The sequence below is a fragment of the Alexandromys fortis genome, unplaced genomic scaffold, assembly GCF_014885135.2.
Source record: "Alexandromys fortis isolate MF-2015 unplaced genomic scaffold, M_Fortis_MF-2015_v1.1 scaffold_139, whole genome shotgun sequence".
NCBI classification, from domain to species: domain Eukaryota; kingdom Metazoa; phylum Chordata; class Mammalia; order Rodentia; family Cricetidae; genus Alexandromys; species Alexandromys fortis.
The window spans coordinates 1,736,163-1,761,258 of record NW_026068020.1 but is presented as its reverse complement, the minus strand read 5'-3'; the positions used below and the strand labels follow the sequence as shown (position 1 = coordinate 1,761,258).

General features: G+C 50.5%; 1 protein-coding gene across 3 annotated transcripts in view; it reads left to right on the top strand.

The window, feature by feature from the left end:
• Mlph (melanophilin) overlaps nucleotides 1–25,096 on the top strand; it is a 51,446-nt gene that overhangs the window by 22,812 nt on the left and 3,538 nt on the right. The window contains exons 3-15 of one of the 3 annotated variants that reach the window (XM_050163029.1): nucleotides 4,318–4,539; nucleotides 4,648–4,760; nucleotides 7,128–7,231; nucleotides 8,588–8,710; nucleotides 10,378–10,582; nucleotides 11,884–12,023; nucleotides 14,140–14,223; nucleotides 15,843–15,995; nucleotides 16,241–16,396; nucleotides 17,844–17,936; nucleotides 19,621–19,707; nucleotides 21,111–21,162; nucleotides 22,626–22,726. In XM_050163029.1, coding sequence (XP_050018986.1) covers nucleotides 4,318–4,539; nucleotides 4,648–4,760; nucleotides 7,128–7,231; nucleotides 8,588–8,710; nucleotides 10,378–10,582; nucleotides 11,884–12,023; nucleotides 14,140–14,223; nucleotides 15,843–15,995; nucleotides 16,241–16,396; nucleotides 17,844–17,936; nucleotides 19,621–19,707; nucleotides 21,111–21,162; nucleotides 22,626–22,726 — 1,633 coding nt within the window. The remainder of the gene's footprint in view (nucleotides 1–4,317; nucleotides 4,540–4,647; nucleotides 4,761–7,127; nucleotides 7,232–8,587; nucleotides 8,711–10,377; nucleotides 10,583–11,883; nucleotides 12,024–14,139; nucleotides 14,224–15,842; nucleotides 15,996–16,240; nucleotides 16,397–17,843; nucleotides 17,937–19,620; nucleotides 19,708–21,110; nucleotides 21,163–22,625; nucleotides 22,727–25,096) is intronic. The other 2 variants (XM_050163030.1, XM_050163031.1) reach the window with 2 other exon arrangements.

Below are 25,096 nucleotides of genomic sequence, written 5' to 3'. Positions count from 1 at the left end.
ACCAGGAAGTGTAGGAGGGGTGTCTGAGTTCCCTGTCCCGGGCTGCTGCCGCGGTCAGAAACTCACTCACCCCAGTGATGTCTCTCCTGGTGCCGGGTTCAGATCTAAGTAAGGTCTTTCTAACCTAGCATGGTCTCCAGCCACAGAGAACTGGTCTCTAGCTTCAGAGAACTGGGATTACTGGTATGTGCCACTACAACTGGTTGGAGGAGCTGACTTGTTTTCTGAGGAGGGTGGTGAGTTGATTTTTGGATAATTCTGCACATTAAGTTTGACCACTTCTTGTAGTTTCTTGTGGGTTGATTGTGATGTGGGCTCTCGAACCTTAGTGATGAGCTTTTCATTCTGATATCCAGTCCATCTTTCCCCTTGGAGAGAACCTTCTACCTGTGTGTAATTTTTGAAACTGAACCTTTGAAAATCATGGCTTCCCTGAGTTGTTCAGACCTTCGCATGGTGCCATGTCCACTCACACAGAAGGAAACTGAGTCACACTGCTCTACTGTTCCTAAAAATGGTGAAAGCTGGAAACTGTTGCTCTTGCAAGAGAGGACAAGCGTTTTCTTAAGTTCTACTTTGTGTTTGAAACTTATTTTTCGGTGGTCAGTAATCAGTCTTTCTTGAAGTAGCTGCTTAGTGTTCATTTTGGAGAAAACATCTGTCCCCAGACACATCTCTCGAGAGGATCATGGATTCAGTTTAGGTGAGGTGCCCAGCCGCTGACAAATGCCTCCTAACCCCCAACATGGTGCCTCCTTGGTCCTCTCCTCCCATTCTCCAGCTAGAACCTGAAACTTGGGGGATCATGCTTTCCCCCAAGTTCAGTACCTGAAATACAACTGTTCCTGCTCCCTCCCCAGGCTCTCTTCACACTCTGGTTGTCATGGCTTCAAATGTCTGTACCTCCTTCCTGCTGAGCTGGCCCCAGGATTCTATTTCCCATTAGGAGGGGGACGGAGGGGTCTGGAGGAAGGGTGACCCATAGCTTCCCTGGTTGGTCCAGACAGGCAAGAGTGGAAGTAAAGGAGGCTGGGCCTTCCCGCTGGGTCCTAGGCCCTGTGACTTTTCACAGCCAGGTGTGTGGGAGTGGCTTTATCTGAACTACCCTATAGAGCAAAAACAGCATTGCTCCAAGTTTCTGGTCACTGCTGGCCTTTTTTTCTTGGTTTTCAGAGTGTGTCAACAAGTCTTGAGGTTCCCTCCTTTCAGATAACTCTCACTTGTCTTACTTTGACATAAAACTAGCCAGCACAATTAACTCTTTGTCAACTTGACAAATACAACAATGTTAAAAGCCATATCTTTTCCTTCCTTGTACTTCCCCAAGAACACACACTAAAATCAACATTGCAATATAAACATTACAAATTGTAAAAGTTTTCACACTCTTTAAAAATTTAAACACTGGAAAATAGAAATCAGTCTCTTGAAATAGCCAGCCTCTTTCAAGATCCTATCTTTTAAAAGTCTCTCAACCATGAATGCCTGTAAAATCAAAAATATGTCCTTACTTCCAAAAGGAAGAACCAGGACATAGTCACAATCTGAACAAAGTAAAACCAACTTCCAAAACTAACTCAATGTCCAGTTATTTAGGATTCACTCGTGATTTCCTGGGCTCCTCCGTGGGGCTGGAGTCCCTTCTCCAGCTCTGCCCTCTGCAGCACACAGAGCTTGTCTTCCAGGCTCTGACTGGTTCCATTGCTGCAGCCGCTCTTGGTGTTTGTCCCATGGTACTGGCATCTCCAAAACTCTGCTGCAGCTGGGTTGCACTTTCACCAATAGCCTCCCCTGGGCTCTCTTCATGGTTCCACAGCCCTGCAAAAGCCCTTCAATCCTGGGCCTTCAACTGCCACTGAGGCTGCACCTTCCCCTATGGCTTCTCCTGGCCTCTCACAGTGCCAAACCTCAGCTGCTCTCCATGACCCCCTTCATGCCTTCAAAACTAGAACCACCTGGGCAGCTCTTACACTACCAAGTTCATCTGCCAGGACAAGGTAAAACCTTGGTTGCCTTTAAAGACAGCTTCTGTGTGCTGACTCTCAGGAAACATTCACCTCACTTCTCCCCAGAAGACTTTACCTCACTGATGCTGGTTTCTTCTTAGAATCACTAATGCGCCAGTTCCAGCTGACTGACGTCAAGCACTCCAGCAAAACAAAGGTCCATTCTAGCAGGTCTGGCATCTTGTCCATCACAGCTGATTCTTGAGCCCCAGTGAACCAGAACTATGAGGTCTTAATTGACAATAACTAGGGCCCCGCCCCCAGGGTCTTTAAACTTCCCTCTGAAACTTCACAAGCCCGAGCTCCATCCTTTGCTTTCCCCTCAACATCCTCCTCCGCCAAGCTCCAACAAAGCAGCCCACTGAGCTCTCAAGACTCCATGGCTTTTCTAGTCCAGCATTCCAATGCCCTTCCACAATCCTCCCCCAAACACGGTCAGGTCTGTCACATCAACGCAATACCCCACTCCTGGTACCAACTTGAGAAAAGCACTGACAACAAGCACCGGCAGGGATGTGGAAAGGAAGAAGCCTTATTCTCTACTGTCATAAATATTGACTAGCTCCAGCCACTGTGGAAGACAATATGGAGGTTCTTGGAGATAGAACTCAGCTATGCCAGGCCTGGGCATACGTCCAAAGTGTTCCAAGTCATCACACCACAGAAACATTTACACATCTGTGCTTATTGCTGTAGTATTTGAAATACCTAGAAAATGGAACCAGTCTAGACGACCATCAACAGATGAATCAATAAAGAAAATGTGGTGTATGTATGCAGAGGAATTTTACATGGCCTTGCAGAAAATTGTAATCAAGTCATTTGCAGGAAAGGGGATGAAACCATAAATCTTTTTGTTAAATGAAGTAAGTCAGACTCAAAAAGACCAGTGGTAATATTTGAATGTATCTATTCGTGTTTACATCCATGTGCTTATAGGTCACAAAACCAGACAGAGGACCATGAAAGGGGAGGAAGAAATCCATCTTTTATTTATTTGTTTATGTTTTGTTTTGTTTTTGTTTTTTTGAGACAAAGTCTCTCTGTGTAGCCCTGGCTGTCCTGGAACCCTATGTAGACCAGGCTGGCCTCGAACTCACAAAGATCTGCCTGCCTCTGCCTCCCAAGTGCTGGAATTAAAGGTGTTCACCATTATACCAGCCCAGCTGGAGGAAGGAGGTGGGAAATAGAGAAGGTAATGGATTCCACGTAAAAGGAAAGTTTAAGTAGGAACTAACTAGGAGAGGGAAAGGAACCAGCTTGGGGTGGGGAGGGAGATAGCTGGGAACAGTGCAGAATGACACACGTGCGGGAAAGCCTGATGCTTTGTAGTCTGGATAAAAATGGATAAAAACAATACAATATTTAAAATCATTCTCTCTCTCTCTCTCTCTCTCTCTCTCTCTCTCTCTCTCTCTCTCTCTCTCTCTCCTATACACACCCTTCTTTTTCTTGTTGGCCATAACAGTAAACCAGTGACATTCAAGCCAGGTCTACCCTCCCAGCACCCCTCAGCACCCCTCAACCCTCCCAGCACCCTTCAACCCTCCCATGCTGGAGTATCCCCACGGAAATCGAAGACTTGAAAGTCCTTAGGAGACAGGGTCCCAGTGCCTTGCTAATTTTTCTCACTCGGGACAGATTACCGTTATCCTATCTAAAACTAAAAATGTTGTGCTTGGCAGGCATTCTGTGAAACTCAGGACAAAGGGGATGCATTCATTAGGATCTGGGGTACATTTTCCAGTCAGTTGCAGCTGGTTCCGCTTGGCAGACTCGCCAGGAAGCGGTGTTATTTTAAACCAGACGGTCTCGAAGAACAGGTTTCTCCTGGGACTTCCGGGTGCTGGGTGATTCCTGTCTGGAGACACTCCAAGCCAAACACCTAGGTCAGGTTCTGTAAGTGCAATCCTGGGCCTTGACTTGGTGCGTGCTGGAAGACGTCCAAAACCACCTGCTGAGGAAATGTCATCGGGCCTTGCCTCTGGAGTCTCTGACCCACAAGAGAAGGCACAGGGCACAATTGTAAATGCCACAGCAACGCTAAAGGGCAATGCCGTTCTGTGACAATCACAGGTTTCTACTCTAGCCTACCAAAATTGGATATGATTAAGCCTGACTTGTTTGTCCCCTCCAGAAAGAGGGCAAACTGGCGTTCTGCTTATCGCCAAGATGCCCAAAAGTGCCTTCTGCACATGGAAGTGCTGCGTGCAAGTGCGTGCGCGCGGGCACATATTCACACTGCCTGCACTCAGCCACCTGATGTAGAACAAGCCCTCTGATGTTTTTCTTGGTCCTACATTCTTCCCAGGGGACTGAAGGGCAAGATACAAAAGGAGAGCTCAAAGAGGGAGCTGCTGTCTGACACAGCCCATCTGAATGAGACCCACTGTGCCCGCTGCCTGCAGCCCTACCGGCTCCTTGTGAACAGCAGAAGGCAGTGTCTAGAGTGCGGCCTCTATGTCTGCAAAAACTGCAGCCACGCCCACCCAGAAGAGCAGGGCTGGCTCTGCGACCCCTGCCACTTGGCCAGGTGAGCCCTGGAGACAGAACATCCCTAATGGCTTCCAAGCCTGCTGTGTCCCTTTGGTGGGGCTGGCTGGGGAAGACACTGCCTCAGACCGCGCTCATCTCCCTGCAGAGTCGTGAAGATCGGCTCCCTGGAGTGGTACTACCAGCACCTGAGAACTCGATTCAAGCACTTCGGGAGTGCCAAAGTGATCCGCTCTCTCTGCGGGCGGCTGCAGGGTGGCGGTAAGGTCAGGACTCGGCCTGGGGCTGTTCCAGACATCCTTTAATGTTGAAGTTCCAGGGTGGTTGGTTGGCTTCTGTGTGGCACATATCTCTGGAGCCCTCAGTCGTGTTCCAGCCCCCTGAGAGTTCCAGTTTGCTATAAACATCCCCGATATTTGAAGTCAGTGGGTTTTTCTTTTTTTCTAAAATTTTACACTATGTTGAGGATTCGTAGCCAGGGAGTCAGCCGTCTGTCACTTAGAAGTTGACAGAGTTTCCCTTTAGCCATCTAGAAAGTTGTGGGAATTAACACTTCCTTGCCTGCGATAATCTGCCACTCTCAAAACTGTCTCCGTGAAGACCAGCAGGTGGCGCTGTGGGACCAAAAACCGACATAGCGGCACTTCCTCACAAGCTGCTAGGTCCCAAAGCTTTATTCTCCCCTGCTGGGCTCCTGTAAAGAGAGCTAGTCAAGACACAGCAAAAGAAAGGTGGCACTTACACCATTTTATTCTTTAAATATTTATTAAAATTAATCGTGTGTGTGTGTGTGTGTGATGTACATGTAAGCGCAGGATCATGGATGTTAGAAAAGTTCATGGAAGCACCTGGATCTAGAGTAACAGGTGCATGTGGACACCACCACCACCACCCAGTGTGGGCGTTGGGAACCGAACCCAGATCCTCTGCATAAACTGTCTGTGCTTTTGGCCGCTAAGCCATCACCTCCCAGAGGGGACTTTCTTAAAAGTAAATAAAAACAACCAAAAGAGCAAAGTTACTGTTCTGAACTGACTCAGCCTGGGCATGAATGGTGTCATTGCAGACCCTCTGAGCGAGGCCTGTTTCCAGGCAGGGCTTCATGGGCTCTTCATGAGCAGCCTTCGTGCGGGAAAGGAATGGACTCTCGCCTGTTGCTAGGTACCCAGCATTCCCTCCTTACCAAAGCCCTATGTTTGCATGCAGGTTTTTCCTGGCAGACAGCAGGATTTACTTGCTGTCAATAGTGGGGCCTCAGCTGTCTTCCTTTTTGTTTGTTTTTTTTTCTCCCGGGCAAATGAGGTCAGGACGTCCCTGGTCTGTGGCAGGAATGTGGAAAACCCTTCAGACTTGTTTAATATGTCTGATCAGACACGTGTAGCTTGGACCTGTGTCCTCAGCGTAGAGAGAAATCAGAAGTCGTATCTGGAAGGATCTTCAAGGCTGGGGAGGGGTGCTTAGCTTTTGATGTCACCCCAGGCAGTCAGCCGTTGTCTCCACAGCCTGCAAGGCTGCAAGCCTGCTTCTGCTGACACCGACCCCTCCCTTTCTGCCACTCTGCAAAGGTGGTTCTGCCCACCATGCTCCCAGCAGTCTCAGGCTCAGACTGAGCAGGCATGGGTGGTAGAGGGAAGGAGAAAAACCCACCTGAGAGCTTCCCAGGCCCTTGAGCCGGGAGCCCAAACGTGCAGGGCAGGAAGAGGGTCCCCTGTGTCTCTCCAGCACTTTCCCAGGTGTCTGCTCATAGGCAGCAGAGCCACAGGCAGGATGAGGGACGAAAGTGGGGTACACTGACCAAGGCCACTGTGAACTAGGTCACATCCTGAGGAACCAGAGCCATCTGAGGCCTGGCTCACCTTAGAACAGCATCCTGCTATGGAAATGAAGAAGACGGGGGTTCTGGGTGGGTGGGTGGGTGGGTGGGTGGATGGATGGATGGATGGATGGATGGATGGATGGATGGAGGATGGATGGATGGATGGATTTATGGATGGATGGATGGATGGATGGATGGATGGATGGATGGATGGATCAGAAGGTAGATACAAGGAAAGTTAAGAAAGATGGGCAGGTATATAGTGGTAACCAGGTGCTTGGCTGGGTAGATGGATAGGTGGATACATAAACAGAAGAAAGAAGGGTGGGAGGGAGGGATGAAAGGGGAGGGTGTCTTAGTTACTTTTCTGTTGCTCTGAAGAGTGTATTTGGGGATTATGATTTCAGAGGTTTAGGGTCTATGACCATCATGGTGGAGATCATGACAGCAGGCAGGTGGCAGCCTTGTCACTAGAGCAGTAGGAAAGAACTCACATCTTGAAACACAACCGCGAGGCAGAGAAAGGGTAGCTAGGAATGGTACCAGTCTTTTGAAAACTTGAAGGTCAACCCCCAGTGACACACCGTCTCCATCAAGGCCACACCTCCTAATCCTTCCCAAACAGTTCCACCCACTAGAGAAAAGTGTTCAAATAGATGAGCTTATGGGGGCCATTGCCATGCAAAGCACCACAGGTGGGCAGGTGGGTAGTTGGCAGGCGAGTGGGAAAATGGCTGGATGGATGGAGAGACAGTTAAGTGATCTCCCCGTCCAGCCCTCCAAGGGTGGAGCCATGCACCTGTTTATTGCAGGTGGATCTGAGCCAAGCTTGGAGGAAGGGAGTGGAGACAGTGAGCAGACGGATGAGGATGGAGACCTGGATGTGGAGGCCCAGGCCCAGCCCCTCCACACCAAAGTAAGTCCTCCCCAGGCAGTGTCTCTCTCCCCAAAGGCTATACCTCTGCTTCCCATCCCTATGCCTCTCGGCTCCCCTATACTTCCTCCTAAGGAATCCAAACCGCAGGCTCCTGCATTTCTCCCTATCCCATCCCATACCTACCTTGGAACCTCTGCACCCTCAGTGGCTCTTCATCCCCAGCATGGGACTCCCTCCCTCCTTCCTTCCCTCCCTCCTCCCTTCTTAAACCCCTCTCTCCTGAGCCCCTCCCTTACTAAGCCTTTCCCTCTTGAGCCCTTCCCTCCTGGAGCCCTCCCTCCTAAGCATGGGAGCCCAGTGTTCACTTCAGAGCTCCAAAACTCCAAGGTACAGATGGACAAATCCCACTGCCGGGCCTGGCCTGACTGGAGTTCTGGGGCACCCAGGTGCCATGACAAAGAGTGTACAGGACAGACCTGTGTCCAGATAGCTCAAGGGACCTGCATGGGAGGGGCCCTCGCACCTTTCAGATGGTGGAACTTGTCTTTAGAAGTTGTTGTTTCTCTTCTCGTTCGTCTTTTAAATTAGTTTTGGTGGTGGAGACAGGTCAGGTGGTGCCTTGGTTTGGGGACAGGATGGCAATGGTGAGTCAGAGGGAGAAGGACGTGGACTGGAGAGTGTGAGTTTGGCCTTGAACCCTTTGAAGGTACCAGAATCAAATCTGAGGAAAGCTCCAGAGACAGTCATCCGTTGCACAAGATCTGATTCACACCATTTGCTGAGCTCATGGGAATACAACCCAGCCAGTGTCTAGAACATTCTACAATAAAACACACATTTAAAGGATCAGAGTAATTGTACCAAGGGGTGGTAGCAGTTGTAAAGAAATGCTCAGATAGATAGATAATAGATAGATAGGTAGGTAGATAGATAGATAGATAGATAGATAGATAGATAGATAGATAGATAGATACATACATACATACATACATACATACATACATACACAGATACATAGATAGATACATAAATATACATAGATAGATATATAGATAGACTGACAGACTGACAGAGTGGCCACCTTCCTCCACCCATAGTCAGTGAGCTACATATACCTGAAGTCCCAGGATGCCTTCTGTGTGGGGTACCTTCAGCACTGCCGCAGTCCCGACCCTAGGAGCACCTGTCCAGCCAAGAACTCACTTTCCTTACAGCACTACTATAACCCTGGGTACATTGTCACTTCTGATGGGCTCCTGGGCCACCTTTGACCTCAGGGCTGCTTTGGGGTTCAGTTTCTAGTCTATGGTGTGTGCCCTCGGGGGAGACTGCTGACTGTCTGGAGACTGAGTGAGGGGCCAGGGGTTTGACCAGTCTTGCTTATCTTCCCTCGAGAAGAAAAAGCGCCTGCTCTCCTTCAGTGACTTGGACTTTGAGGAAGACTCGGAACACTCCATGCAGCCTTGCAGCCATACCCTGGGCCTGTCCTCTGTCCCTGAGTCAGAACACAGCCTGCAGGTCGGTGCACTCTGGTATCTGCCCACCCACCCCCATTCCTTTTAGGAAGCAGGTGCTTGGGCCTTAGTTGGGATTGTACCTGGGGACACAGTGTCCTATAGTCAGTAGGTCGCATCAGACTCTCGACCGGGAGACAACTGGAGATGGCATGGGGGAGAACAGGACTCCGAAACTCACATCTCCCAAGGCCAGCATCTCAGGATACTGAGCAAACACTTGGAGAGGTTGGGGCAGGCAGGATCTAAGGCCAGGTGGGTGAGTCCTCGGGGGCCTGGGATGTGAGGATTGGTGCTCGGCCTAGAAATAAAGACTTGGGAGGGCAGAATGGGCAATGGCATCCGCTAAGGATCCAGACTGGGCCCTGCATTGAGCTGCACCCGTGCCTGGCCGGGACACCATGCACTTCTTTGTCAGACGAGGCTGGTCTTGAGAGTAAAGACAAATGCTCTTACTGCACACTGCTCAGTAGCCATGTGACCTTGGTCCTTGGAAAGTCTCTGATGCCTTATCTGCTCATTTCAGAAGAAGGCTGATGCTGATAATCTCTGCCTTTTGGGGTTGGTTTTGAGATGAGAGTCCACGCCTGGCATCACAGGACGTCCAGATAAGCAGTAAAAAGAGTTGTGAGGATAGGAGCTAGCACAAGGCCAGGCAGGTCAGGTTACGTTGTGAACCCTCCAGCAGCTCCCGGGCTCGGGCAGTGATGGACTGAACTAGGTAGGGTTGAGCCTTCTGACCCTCATGGAAGGAGAGGGTAAAGAGCAGGGATCACAGAAGTCAGCCCCTAAGGGAACACTGGGGTCACAGAAGCCAGCCCCTAAGGGAATACTGGGGTCACAGAAGCCAGCCCCTAAGGGAACGCTAGGGTCACAGAAGCCAGCCCCTAAGGGAACGCTGGGGTCACAGAAGCCAGCCCCTAAGGGAACACTGGGGTCACAGAAGCCAGCCCCTAAGGGAACGCTGGGGTCACAGAAGCCAGCCCCTAAGGGAACACTGGGGTCACAGAAGCCAGCCCCTAAGGGAATGCTAGGGTCACAGAAGTCAGCCCCTAAGGGAACGCTAGGGTCACAGAAGTCAGCCCCTAAGGGAACACTGGGGTCACAGAAGCCAGCCTCTAAGGGAACACTGGGTCACAGAAGCTAGCCTCTAAGGGAACACTGGGTCACAGAAGCCAGCCTCTAAGGGAACACTGGGCCATAGACCCTGCTCCTCTAACTCCCCCTCCCCCAGAGCCCATGCCACTCCACCAGCCAAGGTCAAACTATAGAGTTGCTGGGTCAGTGACTTCTGGGAGCCCTCAATACATAGATCCCTTGGGGACAGTGGCACCATGAAGACCCCTCAGCCTGGGAGCAGTCTGCTCAGGAAACCTCACCTCCACCCTTTGACCCTCTGGCCATCAAGGGCTGCTACAGTAGACACAGTAACCGTGTCCTCTCTCTGAAGAAAGAAGTAAAATCTTGGCATGGTGCTTCTGTCTCCAGTCTGATGCCTGGGCCCAGTGTCCCGGGGAACCCTGGTGTCACAGACATGAAGCAGGAGGGCGGTAAATGCTCTTGGCACAGAGACTGTAAATAGAGCTGAAGAGCGCCGTGCCAGAGCAGATGGCTGTCTAGTGTTCAGTCGGTACCATCGGAGCAGCCAAAGCTGACAACCCATGCGTTCAGTCCCTCTCAGGTGAGCCCTACTCTGAGGACACCACCTCCCTGGAGCCCGAGGGCCTGGAGAATACTGAGGCAGGGCCTTTGGGGTGTCGCCTCAGTCCAGAAGAGCAGCCATATAGCTCCTTGCTCTCCGGAGAGGATGTTCACACGGAGCTGGACCTGCCTGGAGCATCCTGCAAGAGGACCCGAGGGGCCACAGCTATGCCTGGTAGGTACTCTAGCCAACTTCTTTTCTGGGGGTAGGAGTCCCTAAGAAGCCAGCCCCTCTCCCTAATTTACGTAGACAGACTGGCCAGTTCTTTCTGGGTAATTGACCTGCAAACCTCATGGACCTTTTTCTGCCTGGCTCAGGGCTTCCCTGTGAGGTCTAGAAATAGCAAGAAAGACGCTAAGCCATTTGCAGTCTGCTGCCACTGATACGGGGTAGGGACATGTCAATTTCCTCAAAACGGCTACAGTTCCCCCAAATCCAAAGCTACGCTGTGAGATCAGCAGAGCAGGTCCCACTCATCAGGAGACAAAGAGCCAGAGAAGGAAACCGGTTCCGGTTCTGTTAGATTTTTATCAGACCGTTTAGCCTTCCAAGTGGAATCCCCGAGGATGCCTCTTCCTGCTCCCAAGGGTGCTGGTGTGCCGGGTTCAGCAGTTCAGATGTGGATTAAGTTAGAGTTAATGAGATCACAGCCGCAGAGTGCCTTCCTACCGCACGCATGTAGCTGCTGCAGGGAGACCTGTCTGCTCCTGCCTCCTTGTTGATCCTTAGAGACTGTAACCTCGTGTTCCCCACAAAAATTAGGGTCCTGGGGATGGAAATGGGCTTCTACTTGTTCCCAAAACTATGAGTGAATAAGCCTGTTCAGGGATAAGACTCTCTATTTCTTCCCATGACGCCATGACCCTGGATCATGTGGAAGAGGCAAGCAGGAGCAGAAGGCCCAGCAATGCCAAGCAAAGGCCCTTGTGCTTGGAAGGGTCTGAGAATGGAACCCAGGCAGCAACATTCATTGGTCCTCACGCAAGACTTCCCACACAGCATCTCCTAGATGGGGGATGGGGGCATATCAGAGTGGAGATGGGGAGAAAGGAGTGTCAGGAAATGGCCGGCTCTTCTCTTGATGGAGTAGACTCTCCCCAAGATCAGGGACATGATGATATGGTATGCCAACAGGTCACATGGCTTCCCTGCCCCTCATTGTCTTTGCTAGGAAAAGCAGCGATTTCTAGCTCACCCCGAAGTTGTAGGGACTGAATGAGATGGTCACGTGTGTTGCCAAGCGGACACTAAATTAGTGATGACAAGTGTGATCTCACAGGGAGTCAGAGTATGGGCTGGGTTTGGGGTATCCTTGGCACGGATACCCCAAAGTTGACTGCAGTGTCATCAGGTAGTTCCTGGGCAGGATTCATAGCTCGGGGTGGGACCTGCAGAGCACCAGACACAAGCAAGGGGCAAATGTGTTCCCTGGCTCTTAACCCTTCACTCAGCTCAAACCCCACCTTTCTCCAAAGGGATAGATGATGTCAAAAGCAAACAGCTCCCCTCCCAGTACCTGGCTGACGTGGACACCTCTGATGAAGACAGTCTCCAGGATCCCAGAGCAGCTTCCCAGCATTCCAAGAGGAGGGCCCGGGCTATGCCTGACACGCAGGTAGTGAGGTTTGAGAGAATTCGCTTTTGTGTTTCTCTAGATGGATTTTTTTTCTCTTTCACACCAAGTTACTTTAGAGCAGCTGAAGCTTTCTGCACTTTTAGACATAAAATTGCCTATATTGTAGAAATATGTCAATATATACACACATACATACATACATACATGCTTTATTGAAGTAGATTTATATAATGTAAAGTTGACAAAGTATTCCAGTTCCTCAAAATGTTAGGAAAGAAGGAAGGAAGGAAGGAAGGAAGGAAGGAAGGAAGGAAGGAAGGAAGGAAGGAAAAGTCATGCATGGTAGCTAATCAAATGAGTTGAAACACCGAGGTAGATGAATATGGCCTAGACTACATATTCAGACTCCGTCTCTAAGAAGAAATTAAAATATAGTTGCCACCTGGCTCTTCCATGATAATACACAGAATTGTAGTTAATTTTGATTATATGGTCACCAAGATTGAAATCAGAGTCCCCAAAAGACAGCCATGTAATGTTGATTTGGCCAAAGAAGAACCTGTGTTCCCTGCCTTTAAGACAAGAGATAGATTTCCGTGTTCAAGCGAGGAAATGGTTCCTGCAGGAGATGGTGACATTTGCATTTCAAAAAGGCTGAGTCCCTGGTTCTGAGCCCGAGCAGGACTTATTTAACCTTCTATGGAGGTCACACACACAGGAAATGGGTAGAGGGGGGAATTCTGACTTGAGAGACTGGGAGAAATCTCCACCCCAGGCTGGAGATGGAACCCCGGGCCTCGAGTGAACTCTCTGATACTGAGTCACACACAGCCCAGCCCTTGAATTTGTGAGACAGGCTATCTCTTTGTAGCTCAAACTGGTCATAAGTTTGCCTTCCTCCTGCCTCAGCCTCTCGAGTGCTGGGTTACGGTTTCTCTGCCACACCCAGACCTTTTATTTTCCACAGAGAAAGTGAGGCTGCTCCTCTTCATCCTGTGCTTCCCTCCATCTTGGCAAAATGGGAGACTTCAGTTCTCCCTGAAGCCCTGATCCCTCATGAGACCCTTTGTGTGGTGGGCTTGTCTGCAAAGTTCCAAAGGCTCCAGCCACCAGGCCCAAGTAGGAGTTGCCTGAGTTCCTTGTGTGTCTCACAGGCCTGGTGGTCCCCACTTCTCCACAGGGCCTAGCTACAGCCAGGGCCTCCTCAGAAAGCCACCACTGAGCCCTCTGAGCCAACTGCCCTGTCTGTTATTTTGCTGGCCCCTCTGACCCTCTGCCTTCTTCACCTGTTCCAGCTTTCCAGCCTCCTCTTAGTCACCCCATGTGGCATTTGCAATGACAGTCTTGGCACTTTTTCCTCTTTTCAAGTCCCCACCTGTGCTTCCTGGGTCAGTAGACAAAGGCTATGTGCTGACAGCCCACTGAGGATATCGATCGTTGCAACACAACGAACACCTTGTGAACCTTCAGTCATGCCCGCAGAGGGCAAGCACGGGCACGGGGCTCACATACACTTGCGTTGACATTTCCAGTGAGCGGTCTTCCCCCACTGCAAGTCCTCAGTGCTGTGGTAATTACCCGCCAACAATGGCAGCTCCCCACCCCTGTGCGTGTCATTTCCCTCTCATGAGGCCAGGCGAGCGGTAAATGAGATAATGCGGGACAGAGAGACTGCCCGCGAGGAAGCAGAGCGAAGAGGAATTGATTTTCCGGGCTCTGTCTGAGAGCTAATAGACTAGCTGACTCAAGAGTCTGGTGACTCAAAGAGATTAGGAAGCTGTGCTTTGGGTCACAAGTGACCCAGGGCTCTGGCTCCCTAATGACTTTGGTCACCGTGTCCAGCTTAACGCACATCTTCCTGCGCTAATCAGCCAGGACAGTGACAGGAGCTGCCCAATGACAGACATGGCCACCTCTTTCAGCTGCCTTGAGGTCTGGTTGGGTTGCTCATCTCTCCTACATGGTCCTCACACCCCGGTCACCTCCTCTCTTGGTTCCAACACCCTTGATGTTAGAAAGGCCTTGATTCACAGTTAACCTCCTGGGCTGTGTCTAGACGGACTTGGGACGAGGAGGAAGACCCCTGTGCTGGTGGGAGTTGCAAGGAGGTCCTCCGCTATAACCAGACCACTGTTCCTCTCTTCCTCTGATGCAGATTTTGGAGTTGAACAAGCGCATGTCAGCTGTGGAGCACCTGCTGGGCCACCTGGAGAATGTGGTCCTGCCACCCTCGGCCCAGGTAACAATACCCTAGGCTATGTGAGATCAGCCCACAGCCTCTCCTTAAGGGAGGTTAAAGTCCACTTTGGGGAAGTGTCTCAGAGATCTTGCTTGGTTGGTGCACAGTGCTCCAAGGATGGATAAATGGGGTTTCCTGCATAGCCCACCCACATGAAGCTGCCCTAGTCTGATCACAAGGTGATACAGTATGGGCAGGTATCACATAAACTCCTGGGAGGTGAATCTTCACCCAGATGTAGACACCTTGGCTGCTTAATCTGGACCAGCATCCCCAGCCTGCACTATTTCACTGAAAAGACTCATGATTCTCACGCCTCTTCCCCATCCCTAAGTCAAAGCCAGCTGGTAGTGGTTACTTCATTCTTGGTAGCTCCTCGCCAGTCCCTTCCTGACCCAGCTTCTCTTGAAGTCATAATACCTCTTACAGGACCTGTGGCTGAAGGACATCACAGTGGAGAGTAACTTCAAGCAGCAAAGAAATGTCCACTGTCTAGGCTCCAAAGCCAGCCTGAGACACACATGTGGACTTTCTTGGACATTTTTTTTAACCAGTCAGAGCAAATAGATATTCTAGGTCCTTAAAATCTCATCAAGACAAAGAGACAGGGTCCCACGCAGGCTGCCTCCTTTGATGTGCACTCAAAAAGACTCGCCTATGAAGGACGGTGTCACCAAGTCACCACATACTGCCACCTTCTCTTTCTTCTTTCAGCAACATTCTGCAACTTGATGTTGGCCTGGGGGGGGGGGGTTGCAAAAGTGACATGAAGATACGGTGTGACACCTCCACCTTGTCCCTGAACTGGACAAGTGTGAGGGTCCTTGTTGCTATGCAAGTCCAGGATAGACACCCCCCCCCAAAGTGCTACGGGAACACAGAATATCTAAGTAGTGTTGAGAGATCCCCATTGTGGCACACCTCAGTCTCACAAAGGGAGAATGCAGAGAACCAGAGAGACCCTTGTCCCCAGCCCCATGAGCCATAGTCAAATGCCCAGGGCTGTAATTTAGGTCCATGGACATAGGACCAGAGCTGGAAACAAATGGAAGAGCTGCAGGCTCAGTGGGAATAGGGAGCAGTGTAGGGAGGAGCTACCCTCCACGTATGAGCACATCCCCCAAGGAAAGCTCAGTGTCTTATTTAAACCCTATGGTCTGATGGGTCGTCCTTAAAAGAGAGATGTGTTCTGCCCTGTACCACAACATGGGTCAGCCTGGAGGACTTAGGCTCGGTGAAATGAGCTCCCCGAGAGAGCAGACCATGGGATGCTGCTCATACGAGGAGCCCAGCAAGTCAGATTCAGGAAGACAGACAGGAACGTAATGGACGCCTAGGACCGGGGGAAGGTTGGGGAGTGAGTGTTCGGTGTGAGTGGAGGCTCAGTATAGCAAGAGGGGAAAGTTCTGGGGGGAGAGGGCGGTGCCGGATGCATGATGAAGAACTGAGCCGTGTACCTTGTAATGGCGAGACAATAAATTGTATGTACCTATCTTATCCAGGTGAACATTTGGGAGCAGGGCAAAGGGTGGGCCTCAAATGGGAATGGGTGCTGGAGTCTTCTCAGGCTAGCCCACCCCCCGCAAGCTGCCTCTGAGCCCCTTGCCTGGCCCTGCCAGGAACCAGCTGCGGACTCACACCCCAGTGCAGACACAGAGGAGGAGACTCTCCGGAGGAGGCTGGAGGAGCTGACCAGCAACATCAGTGATCCTGGCACCTCGTCAGAAGATGAGACCAAGTCAAGTGGCACCCTCCATGCAGTGTCCCCAGAGGTAAGGTCTCTCGGTCCCAGTCAAAGGGCAGAGCAAGAGTGACAGTCCCAGGTAGCCACCCACACTTTCAGGGATGGTGGCTAGCTAGCTACAGGCTTCGGGGGACTTTATAAGACCACACGGATGAAAGGGAGACTTGATAAGACCACATGGGTGAAGCGGGGGGGGGGGGGGGCGCATCAAAAGTGAGGCAGCAGCCTGTGATCTGCTTCATGGATGACCAGTGTCACCCTTCTTGACCCTAGGTGTGCACAGACGTGGGGCACATGGAGACACAGGGAAGGAACCCTCAGGGGCCCGGGAACCCTACTCGGACTACAAAGAGCACAGACGAGGAGCTGTCAGAGATGGAGGACAGGGTGGCCATGGCAGCCTCTGAAGTTCAACAATCCGAGAGCGAGGTAGCTTCACATCCCCTGGACAAAATTTCCTCAAGGATGACAATGTCCTGGTGATGGGACCCAGGCAGAGGTCTGAGAAGCCAACAGCACACCTGCGGGCTCACAGAGGCCTCCCTGGTAGTCAGGAATAGGACAGAGTGCAAGCCTGGGGCTCGCTTCTTCCCACCTTGCTGCTCCTTGCTCAGCCTGGGGAGTGCAGGCAAGCTTTTCAGTCACCATCCATACATCCATACATATTGTCACCATCCCCCAACCTACGAGCAGAACTGAGACCCAGGCCAGAGGTTAGGACAGCAGGGCTCACACCTGAACTTGGCAGATGGTTCTTGTGAGCCTGAGCAGTTACTGTGAGGCTCGGGTTTGGGCGAGTGACATCAACAGTGCACAGGTCCAGGCCAAGCCAGCGTGTATGGGTCTCCCAGGGACAGCTGCGGACTGCAGTGTCCTCCCCCTGGAGTCCGGTAAACAAAGATGGTCTGCACCCAAGCTATGGGGACATCCAGGGCCCCTGCCCTCATCAGCAAATGGTTGAGAGAGCCCAAGGAAAGGAGGTGTGAGCCAGCACCGCTCACCTCCAAGGGCTGAGGTAGGCCCAGGCCTTTCCTTCAAGGGCTCCCTTCTAAAATGTGGCTGACATGGGTGGGTCACATAGGGGACAGCTGTGAAGACCTGAGCCCAGGTTCCTGCCTCTGTGGAACTTAGATTCTTTGTGGGAGTTGACACATAACAAAAAATGGAAACAAAACAAATGATTCCATCATAACATAGTAATGAGGGCAATATGGAGGTTTATCCCAGAATGCCCAGGGAAGGAAGCGTAGAGAAGGTGGTGGAAGGACACTGGAGAGAATCCAGCACGAAAAGGCTAGGGCAGTGGATCACGACCCTGTGGGTCTCGACCCCTGGGGAGGCCACATTATCAGACCTCCTGCATATCAGATATTTACATTACGATTCATAACATCAGCAAGAATTATAGTTATGAAATAACAATGAAATAAATGTATGTATATAAATAAATAAATAAATAAGTGTATGGTTGGAGGTCACCACAACATGAGGAACTATATTAAAGGGACATGGCATGAGGGAGGTTGAAAACCAATGCTCTAGGGAATCGGAGCACAGAGGGGAGAGAACGTGCAAAGGCCCCGAGGTGGAGTCGTGCTTAGTAAGCTCATGGATTCAAAGACAGGGATGGGGAAGTGGAGAAGAAAGTTCCAGAGGATGGTAGATGGGGACCACGGAGGTAAACTGAGGGAGTGACTGGTGGTGTGGCTCAATGGTACGTGCACCCCGTGCTTAGCATATGCAAGGCCCTGAGTTCAATTCCAGGACCAGGTTATTGTTGTGATTCTGATCTTTATGATCTGAGATGAACACTGACTGACATCTGTCTGGCTCCCTGTTGTCTGTCATGTCTATCGTCTGTCCCTCTCTTTTCTAGGTCTCAGACATCGAGTCCAGGATTGCAGCCCTGAGGGCAGCGGGGCTCACGGTGAAACCCTCAGGAAAACCCCGGAGAAAGTCAAACATCCCAGTGAGTTGGGTAGAGGTGTGGAACACCAAACCTGTGTCCCCGCAGGACATCCTCAGTAGCCCACAGTGTCCCCTAGGATCTCCCAGGGACCATGGCGTAAAAGCCCTGGCTGGGAAGGTAGGAGATCTATTAAATGCTTGGCACCACAAGTGTGATGGCCTGAGTTCAATCCTCAGAATTTGTAACACAGAAAGCAGTAAATAAAAAGCAAGGCAAAATGGTGCTGGTTCACACTTGCAATCCCAGGGCTGGGGAAGCAGCGACAGGAAGATCCCTGGGGCTCACTGGTCAGCCACCCAGGTCTACTTGGTGAGCTATGGGGCAGTAAGAGACCATACCTCAAAAAAAGATGGTGGTTAGCATTTGAGGGTGACACACAAGGTTGTTCTCTGGCCTACACATATAGTGCCCTCCCACCCCATTCATATACAAAGCTCCTGACGTAGAGCCCCAGCAGGTGGGTGGTCAAACCTCACCTGGTGATGGAAGACTTGATTCAATAACCATTTTGAGAAGAGCGTGGTTAGAGTTACTGAAGGGAAGGCCACTGGACCTGTGCTTAGACTGGTGACCAGAACCTAACATCCTTCCCCAAGTCCAGTCAGAGGCTTCAGACAGAGAGAGCCATGGTGGGGGAATTGGGGTAGAAGAATGAAGAATGGCCTGCAGCACCCCTAGGTAGGGATAGGGATTAAATCCTTAACTGCCCAGTCAATGTGTTGTTCCAGATAGATAGTTGGGTGGGTGGATGGATGGATAGATAGATAGATAGATGACAGATACATACATACATACATACATACATACATACATACATACATGCATAGATGATTGATGGATGATATAGATAGATGATAGATAGATAGATAGATAGATAGATAGATTTTTGATTGATGATTGACAGACAGACAGACAGATAACTTTCACATATGAGTATCCCCCATGTGACTTCAAGTCCCTACTATGGCAAGAAACTGCTTGTTGGCATAAAAAGTCAGCTGGAAAGTACATCTTAATTTTCTGACTCCATAGCCTTGTAATTTTATTTTTGTCACAGCTTCAAACTCCTAGCAGCCTGGCCACTAAGGCCGTGGCCTAGGGGGAGTTCTGTTCCCCCTGACAATGGTGCTGCTGCTGCTAAAGTACTTGAGATTCAAAGGCTAGCGTGAAAACCTGCAAGCTCAGAGAACCAGAGCAGCAACTGACTTTCGCTCTTAGCTGGCATCCTGGAAGCCACTCCCTTCCATACCTCCCCAACTAAAAAAAAAAAAAATCCACGCTAAAGGCCTCCCTGCCACTTCCTGTCAACCAGTTGCTAGCCACGGCTCTCTGCACACAGGTTAATTTTATTTAAGGCAAAAGCAACACATTTTTATGTGGTTAACAAATGCAGCATGAACAAATGTAATACATTAAACCAATCTCCCAAAGCATTGTCTAGAGCCCCGGTGGGAATGGGGCTGCAGTGTACACTCTATCCCAGCATGCTTGACCAGTATCTACAGGGACCACTGTCCTGCACCGTGCCTGCTTGACCAGTATCTATAGGGACCACTGTCCTGCACCGTGCCTGCTTGACCAGTATCTACAGGGACCATTGTCCTGCACCGTGCCTGCTTGACTCCCACTCTGGATGTCATGGTTCAACAAGATGATAACGACACATTTCTTCCTTGATCTCCAGATCTTTCTTCCCCGGGTTACTGAAAAACTTGACAGGATCCCAAAGGATCCCTCTGCAGACCCTGAGGACCAAGACAAGGTGCCCAAGGTACCGTCCACCACAGCCTTCTGAGGCAACTCCCTCCAAAGAGCAAGTGCTAGGGGAGGGTGTGGAGAGACACCCAACAGCTCAGCAATGCCTGACGAGTCCGCAGACTGGGTCAGTGGGTAGAGGGTAGGGGAGTAGGGTGGTACCTGATGGGGAAATCCCAGAGATCCCAGCAAGGTGCAGAGATGGGAAACACAGGTATATGGAACTTCTGTCAAGCACCAGGCTCCCTGGCTCAGTTCTTTAAGCAGCTCTGGGGACAGGGATGTTACGCCCTACTTTTCCTACTCTGGGGCAAAGTCGCTGGGGTGTTTATCCCTCCACAGCAGTCTTGGGTAGGGGTCTTGCCAGAGCCACTTGTGTTTCTGGATTCTTCTGCCACCCGGATCAGGTATAGCAGCCTGTCACCTGTCCTCTGTCTGAGACATACAGTTGCTGGGTTGGGAATTGAAAGCACATAGGAGCCACTGTATGGGTAAATGGCCCAAGGATGAGACCAGCACTGGGAAGACACTCTGATGGGATGTGAGTGAAGGAGAGGCCTGGGAGGAGAAAGGGTATATTAGGAACAGGATTGGAGTGCTGTCTCCAGGCCTGCTCCAGTCCCTGCCCACCCTGGCCCAGGTCCTCACTGAGCATCACAGAACAAGTCTAGCCACTCATCAGTTTTTCAGTTCCAAGTGCTGTTGATTTCTATCCACCCTTTACCTATGTTGCAGAACCTGGGTGGGTGGACAGTGACACTTTGTGACGTTGACACATGAATCCCACTCAGGGAGGTGGATGCCTGGCCAGGGTCAAATGTGTGGAAATGACAACAGGGTAATGACTGGGCCCTGGGCCCTGACATGGATGGGTTCCTATGAGTCCCAAGAATCCCAAGCGACAGGCTCTGAGTTCTACCTGCAGGACCTGCTGCTAGACCCACTGGAGCATCCCTGACACTGGGGAACATTGCTGTGGCAACTGGGCCATTTGCTCTCTCCACTCCTGAAAAGGTCAGACAGAGAATGGATTTCTTAGCATGTTGTAGAGAAGGAAGGAGGAGGAACAACAGACACAGGGCACACAATTTACAGCCATGAGTCCACGTGTTACAGAGGAAGAGAGTGGCGGTCACAGAGGATGGGTTCTAGCGTGTGGTAGTAAGTAGCAGCACTGTGATTCGAACCCAGGTCCCTGTAGTCTTTCCAGCCCTCCACCCAAAGCAGGCAGTTCCCTGGCTTCTCTTCCACGTAGGCTCTGGTGCGTGATTTGCAGACAGTGTGCATATACTAAGAGCTCGAATATTTGGCAGAGAATAAAAAACAGGTGACCTTGGTAATTAAAACCAGAATAAAAAGAAGTCCCAAATTAGTTCAATTACACTTCAGGAATGCCCAGGGATGTTCTCTTCCTCCTAGGCGACGGCGCTGCCCTGTCTCCTGAAGAGGAAGTATGCCCCCAGCAGTCAAGGTAAGAGCCACCTTCCTGCCTTGCTGCTACTGAGAAATGAGGTCAGAGGAGGAATGAAGCCAGCCAGGCTCTGCACGCTCCTCCCTAATCTATGGAACCCACCTTAGGCCCTGTCTTTTTAGAACACCCAAAAAGGCCCCTGGGCCACCCCAGGGCCCAGGCATGGTGTTCCGGGTGGCTTTAAGCAAGCGCAGGCAGTGCTGGTAGGGCCAGTGTTTCCATGGTTTTAGTATAAACAGTCCCTACAGAAAGTGCAGAATATTGGACAGTTAGAAGACTTTGAAGTTTCTGTGGTAACAAGAACATCAGTTTTGTCCTGGGAATAAGGAAGTGCACCAGTTACTTTTTCTATCACTGTGGAAATTCTTGTTGAAAAACTCAAAGGGATGAAGGTGTGTTCTGGGCTGTGGCTTCAGAAAGTCTAGTCTGTGCTCCCCCCATGCACTTGGGTAACACACTGGGTGTTGGGAGTGTATGGTAGAGAAAGGTCCTTTCCTCCTGCTGATGGAAAGCAGAGCCCAGGAAGAGACTCCTCTTTGCATCCACTGAGGTCCCAGCATACATCTGACTCACCTGAAGATCAGGGCTGGTACCCCAGGCCCTCAGAATCAGGGTTAACTTAGAGAGGGGACGATGAGGAGCTGCTGTTGAAATTTTGGGGCTTCTAGAGCACCACAGTTTAATCTTCAAGGGCAGCTTCTGCCAACCTCCAAACACAGGAGTGTGGGCAGCAAGAAGACAGAGGTGAGCCCCAAATCCCCTCGGCAGACAGGCCTGGTGTGTAACACATCACTGAACACAGGTCTGGAGAGATCATCGGGACTCTGGAGTACTATGAGCCGGCCCCACTTCCTTCAATCAAGAAATTCCCACCTGAACCATGAAAGTCCACTCCCCCCACCTAAACACAAGCAGTTGGTTAAGGCTGGAGGCCAAGGCCCTCAACTCTGCAGCCACAGACCTAAAAGACTTCTGCTCTGTGGATTGGAGTCCCAGCACCCCTCAGGTCTCTTGTCCTGTCACAAAACCACATGGCAGAAGATAAACATGCCCCTGACCTAAGTGTCCTAAGTCCCTGTTATTCTTCCAGAGCCACAGAGGAAAAGGATACAAACTCCAGTTCCAGCAACCTAGAAGCTTTGGCCCCGCCTCCTTCCTCACTGGCCCCTTTCTTTCCTGCTGGCCCAATCTCCTGGTCACTGCCCCACACTTTTCTTGCTGGCCCCTGCCTCCTTTCTTAGCGGCCCTGACTTTTTAAAAGAGGTAGAAACCTCTGAACTGGTATTCACACAACCACACAATCACTGAGTGCTTCTTGCCAAGTGTGTCCCAGTGTGAACCCTCCTAACAGAGGCCGTCAATGTCCGTCCAATATCTATCCAATGTCTGTCCAATGTCTGAGGTAGAGAAGAACTCATTTGGATTGGTCTTTGATTAAGTGCCTCCTCTCTCTTTTCCCAAAGGCATAGATGGTGGTTCTTTCGACCGGAAATCAGTGTACCGTGGCTCGCTGACACAGAGGAACCCTAACGGGAAGAGAGGGACAGCCAGACACATCTTTGCGGTAATGTTTCCTTTCTCTGTGTGACCTTGTAGCTTCACATTTTGCTAATGCCTTAATCAAGAGCGAAAGAGGGGTGTCAGGTGAGGGTAACCATCAATCTGCACAAGAACTGAACACATTTCTTTCAAGTATCCAAATACAGCAAGGAATAAAGAATGGCAGAATCACTAAGTACCCAGTTCCCAAGGGGCAGGCTCAGCTCTGGAAAGGGGCCAATCCGGAAATTCCAAGGCTGCTCTCCGGCAAGCCCTCAGGCCCACTAGGGCTGCTGCATACAGAGGGTGGGCCCTGAAGACCCTCATTTGACCTCTGAGGCCCTCAGTTCAGCGAAATGAGCCCTGGACATGGGAACAACTGAGCTACCTTAAGCCTGTGTGTGCACTGAGTTAGGAGCATGCCCAGTGGTTCCTCCGTGACCTGTCAGATGACAAGGTTGTGGCCCTCATCCCGGAAAAACTCACGGTGACAGTGAAAAGTGCCCTAATCAAGGCCTAAACACACTTTGTGTTAGTCTAATCTTCCTTGCTGTAATGAAATACACTAGGCAGACAGGCTACTTAGAGAGTCACGATTCTGCAGAGTTCAAGGACACAGTGACAGCATCACTGCTTAGGAGATGCTTGTAATGGCTGGGAATCAGTGAGAGATCATTTTATCAGACAGGAGAGTGAGGATCATTCTGGAGTCACGGGAGCCAGGTGCAGACTTTTAAAAATGTGTATCTATGTGAGGGTGTGTGTCTGTGTGAGTGTAGGCCAGTCTGTACTATGTGTGTGGGCACCAGCAGAAAAGGTCATTGGATCCTCTGGAGTGGGGGTTACAGCTGGATGTGAGCCACCTAGATGTGCGTGCTAAGAACCAAACTCGGGTTCTCTGGAAGAGCAGGAAGCACTCTTAACCACTGAGCCATCTCTCCACCCTGTGCTTCAGCGAGGCTGTCTTTAATCCTTTCCAAAGGCATGACCCCTACAACCTACAGAGCTCCCACTAAGCCCCTCCCATCAAGGTCCATCATCATACTGGGGCCAAACCTCCAATATATGAACCTTGACGGACACCTTACATCCAAGCTATGCCAACCCTTGTCCCTCATATCTCTCCTTACCCCTATTTCACCAACCCAGTGCACTGTCCAACGTTCACCTCAACTTCCTTCTAGTTTCAAGGGTGAGCAGACAGCTGCCTGGCTCAATTCTTCAAACCTTATCTAAGAAGACTGAGTTCCAAATTTATTATTTTCTTCAAAGTTTGCCTTGGGCTGAAGGTGTAGCTTGGTGGCAGGCTGTCTTGTCAGCATGCACACAGCCCTGGAGTAGGTCACCCATGCTACAGGGAAAGCCGTAGTTTCCTTGGGATGGCCTAAGTATTTATCTAAAATGTATGTCTGACTCCACCTACTATCTAGGCTGAATATTAATGACTTCTGGGGAAAGATATTTCAATGCGTAGCCTCAGGGGTGGCCTAAGCCATTGTCCTCAGCATGCAGCTCCTCATAACAGCCTCCTGCACAGGCCAAATGGAACCTCCTCTAAGGACAAATGTAACTAGAAGTTTTACTCCCACCCGTCAATCCCCAAATAACCACTCTGGGGCTTAATATTAATTACAAATATTTTGACCTATTAGCTCAGGCTTATTATTAACTAGCTCTTACAACTTAAATTAATCCATTTCTATTACTCTATATTTTACCATGAGGTTTATGGCTTGTTACCTGGCATCTTGCTTCCCTGGCCACAGCTGGCATCTCTATGACTCTGCCTTCTTTTTCCCTGTATGCTTAGCTTGGATTTCCTGTCTGGCTCTATTCTGCCTGGCTATTGGCCAAATCAGCTTCTTTATTAACCAATGGTAGTAAAACATATTCACAGCATACAAAAGAGCATCCCACATCGGACAGGTCTCCGTGTACTATTTAGCTCTTTGTTGTCACTGAAAATTTAATGTGTACTCAGCAAGCACGTTTTAGCTGAGTTCTACACCCAGCACTGATCCTAATCAAGTCCATGTGGGCATCTCATGATGGGAGGGGTACAGCCCTCAAGTCCCCAGCCCTTCTACTGCCACCATGTAGGTGCTTTGACCTGGAGGCCTTTCCAGGAGAGATGATCTCTGTGTCCTGGAATCCTCTGCTCACACTGTTCCCTGTAAACTCTGTAAATTTTCTGTAAACTCATGTACAGAAAGTGACTGACTAACTTAACTCCGGGCATCTATAAATTCCCTTCCCCATCTCTGGCAGAACTGCAGCCAGAGGCAGAAACCACAGTGATTGGAGGCAGCAGCCATGCAGGCTTGCAGCCAAGCTCCAGAGAAAGCTTCCATATAGGGGCTCAGGGATCCCGCCACACCCTGCAAGCTCATCTTCT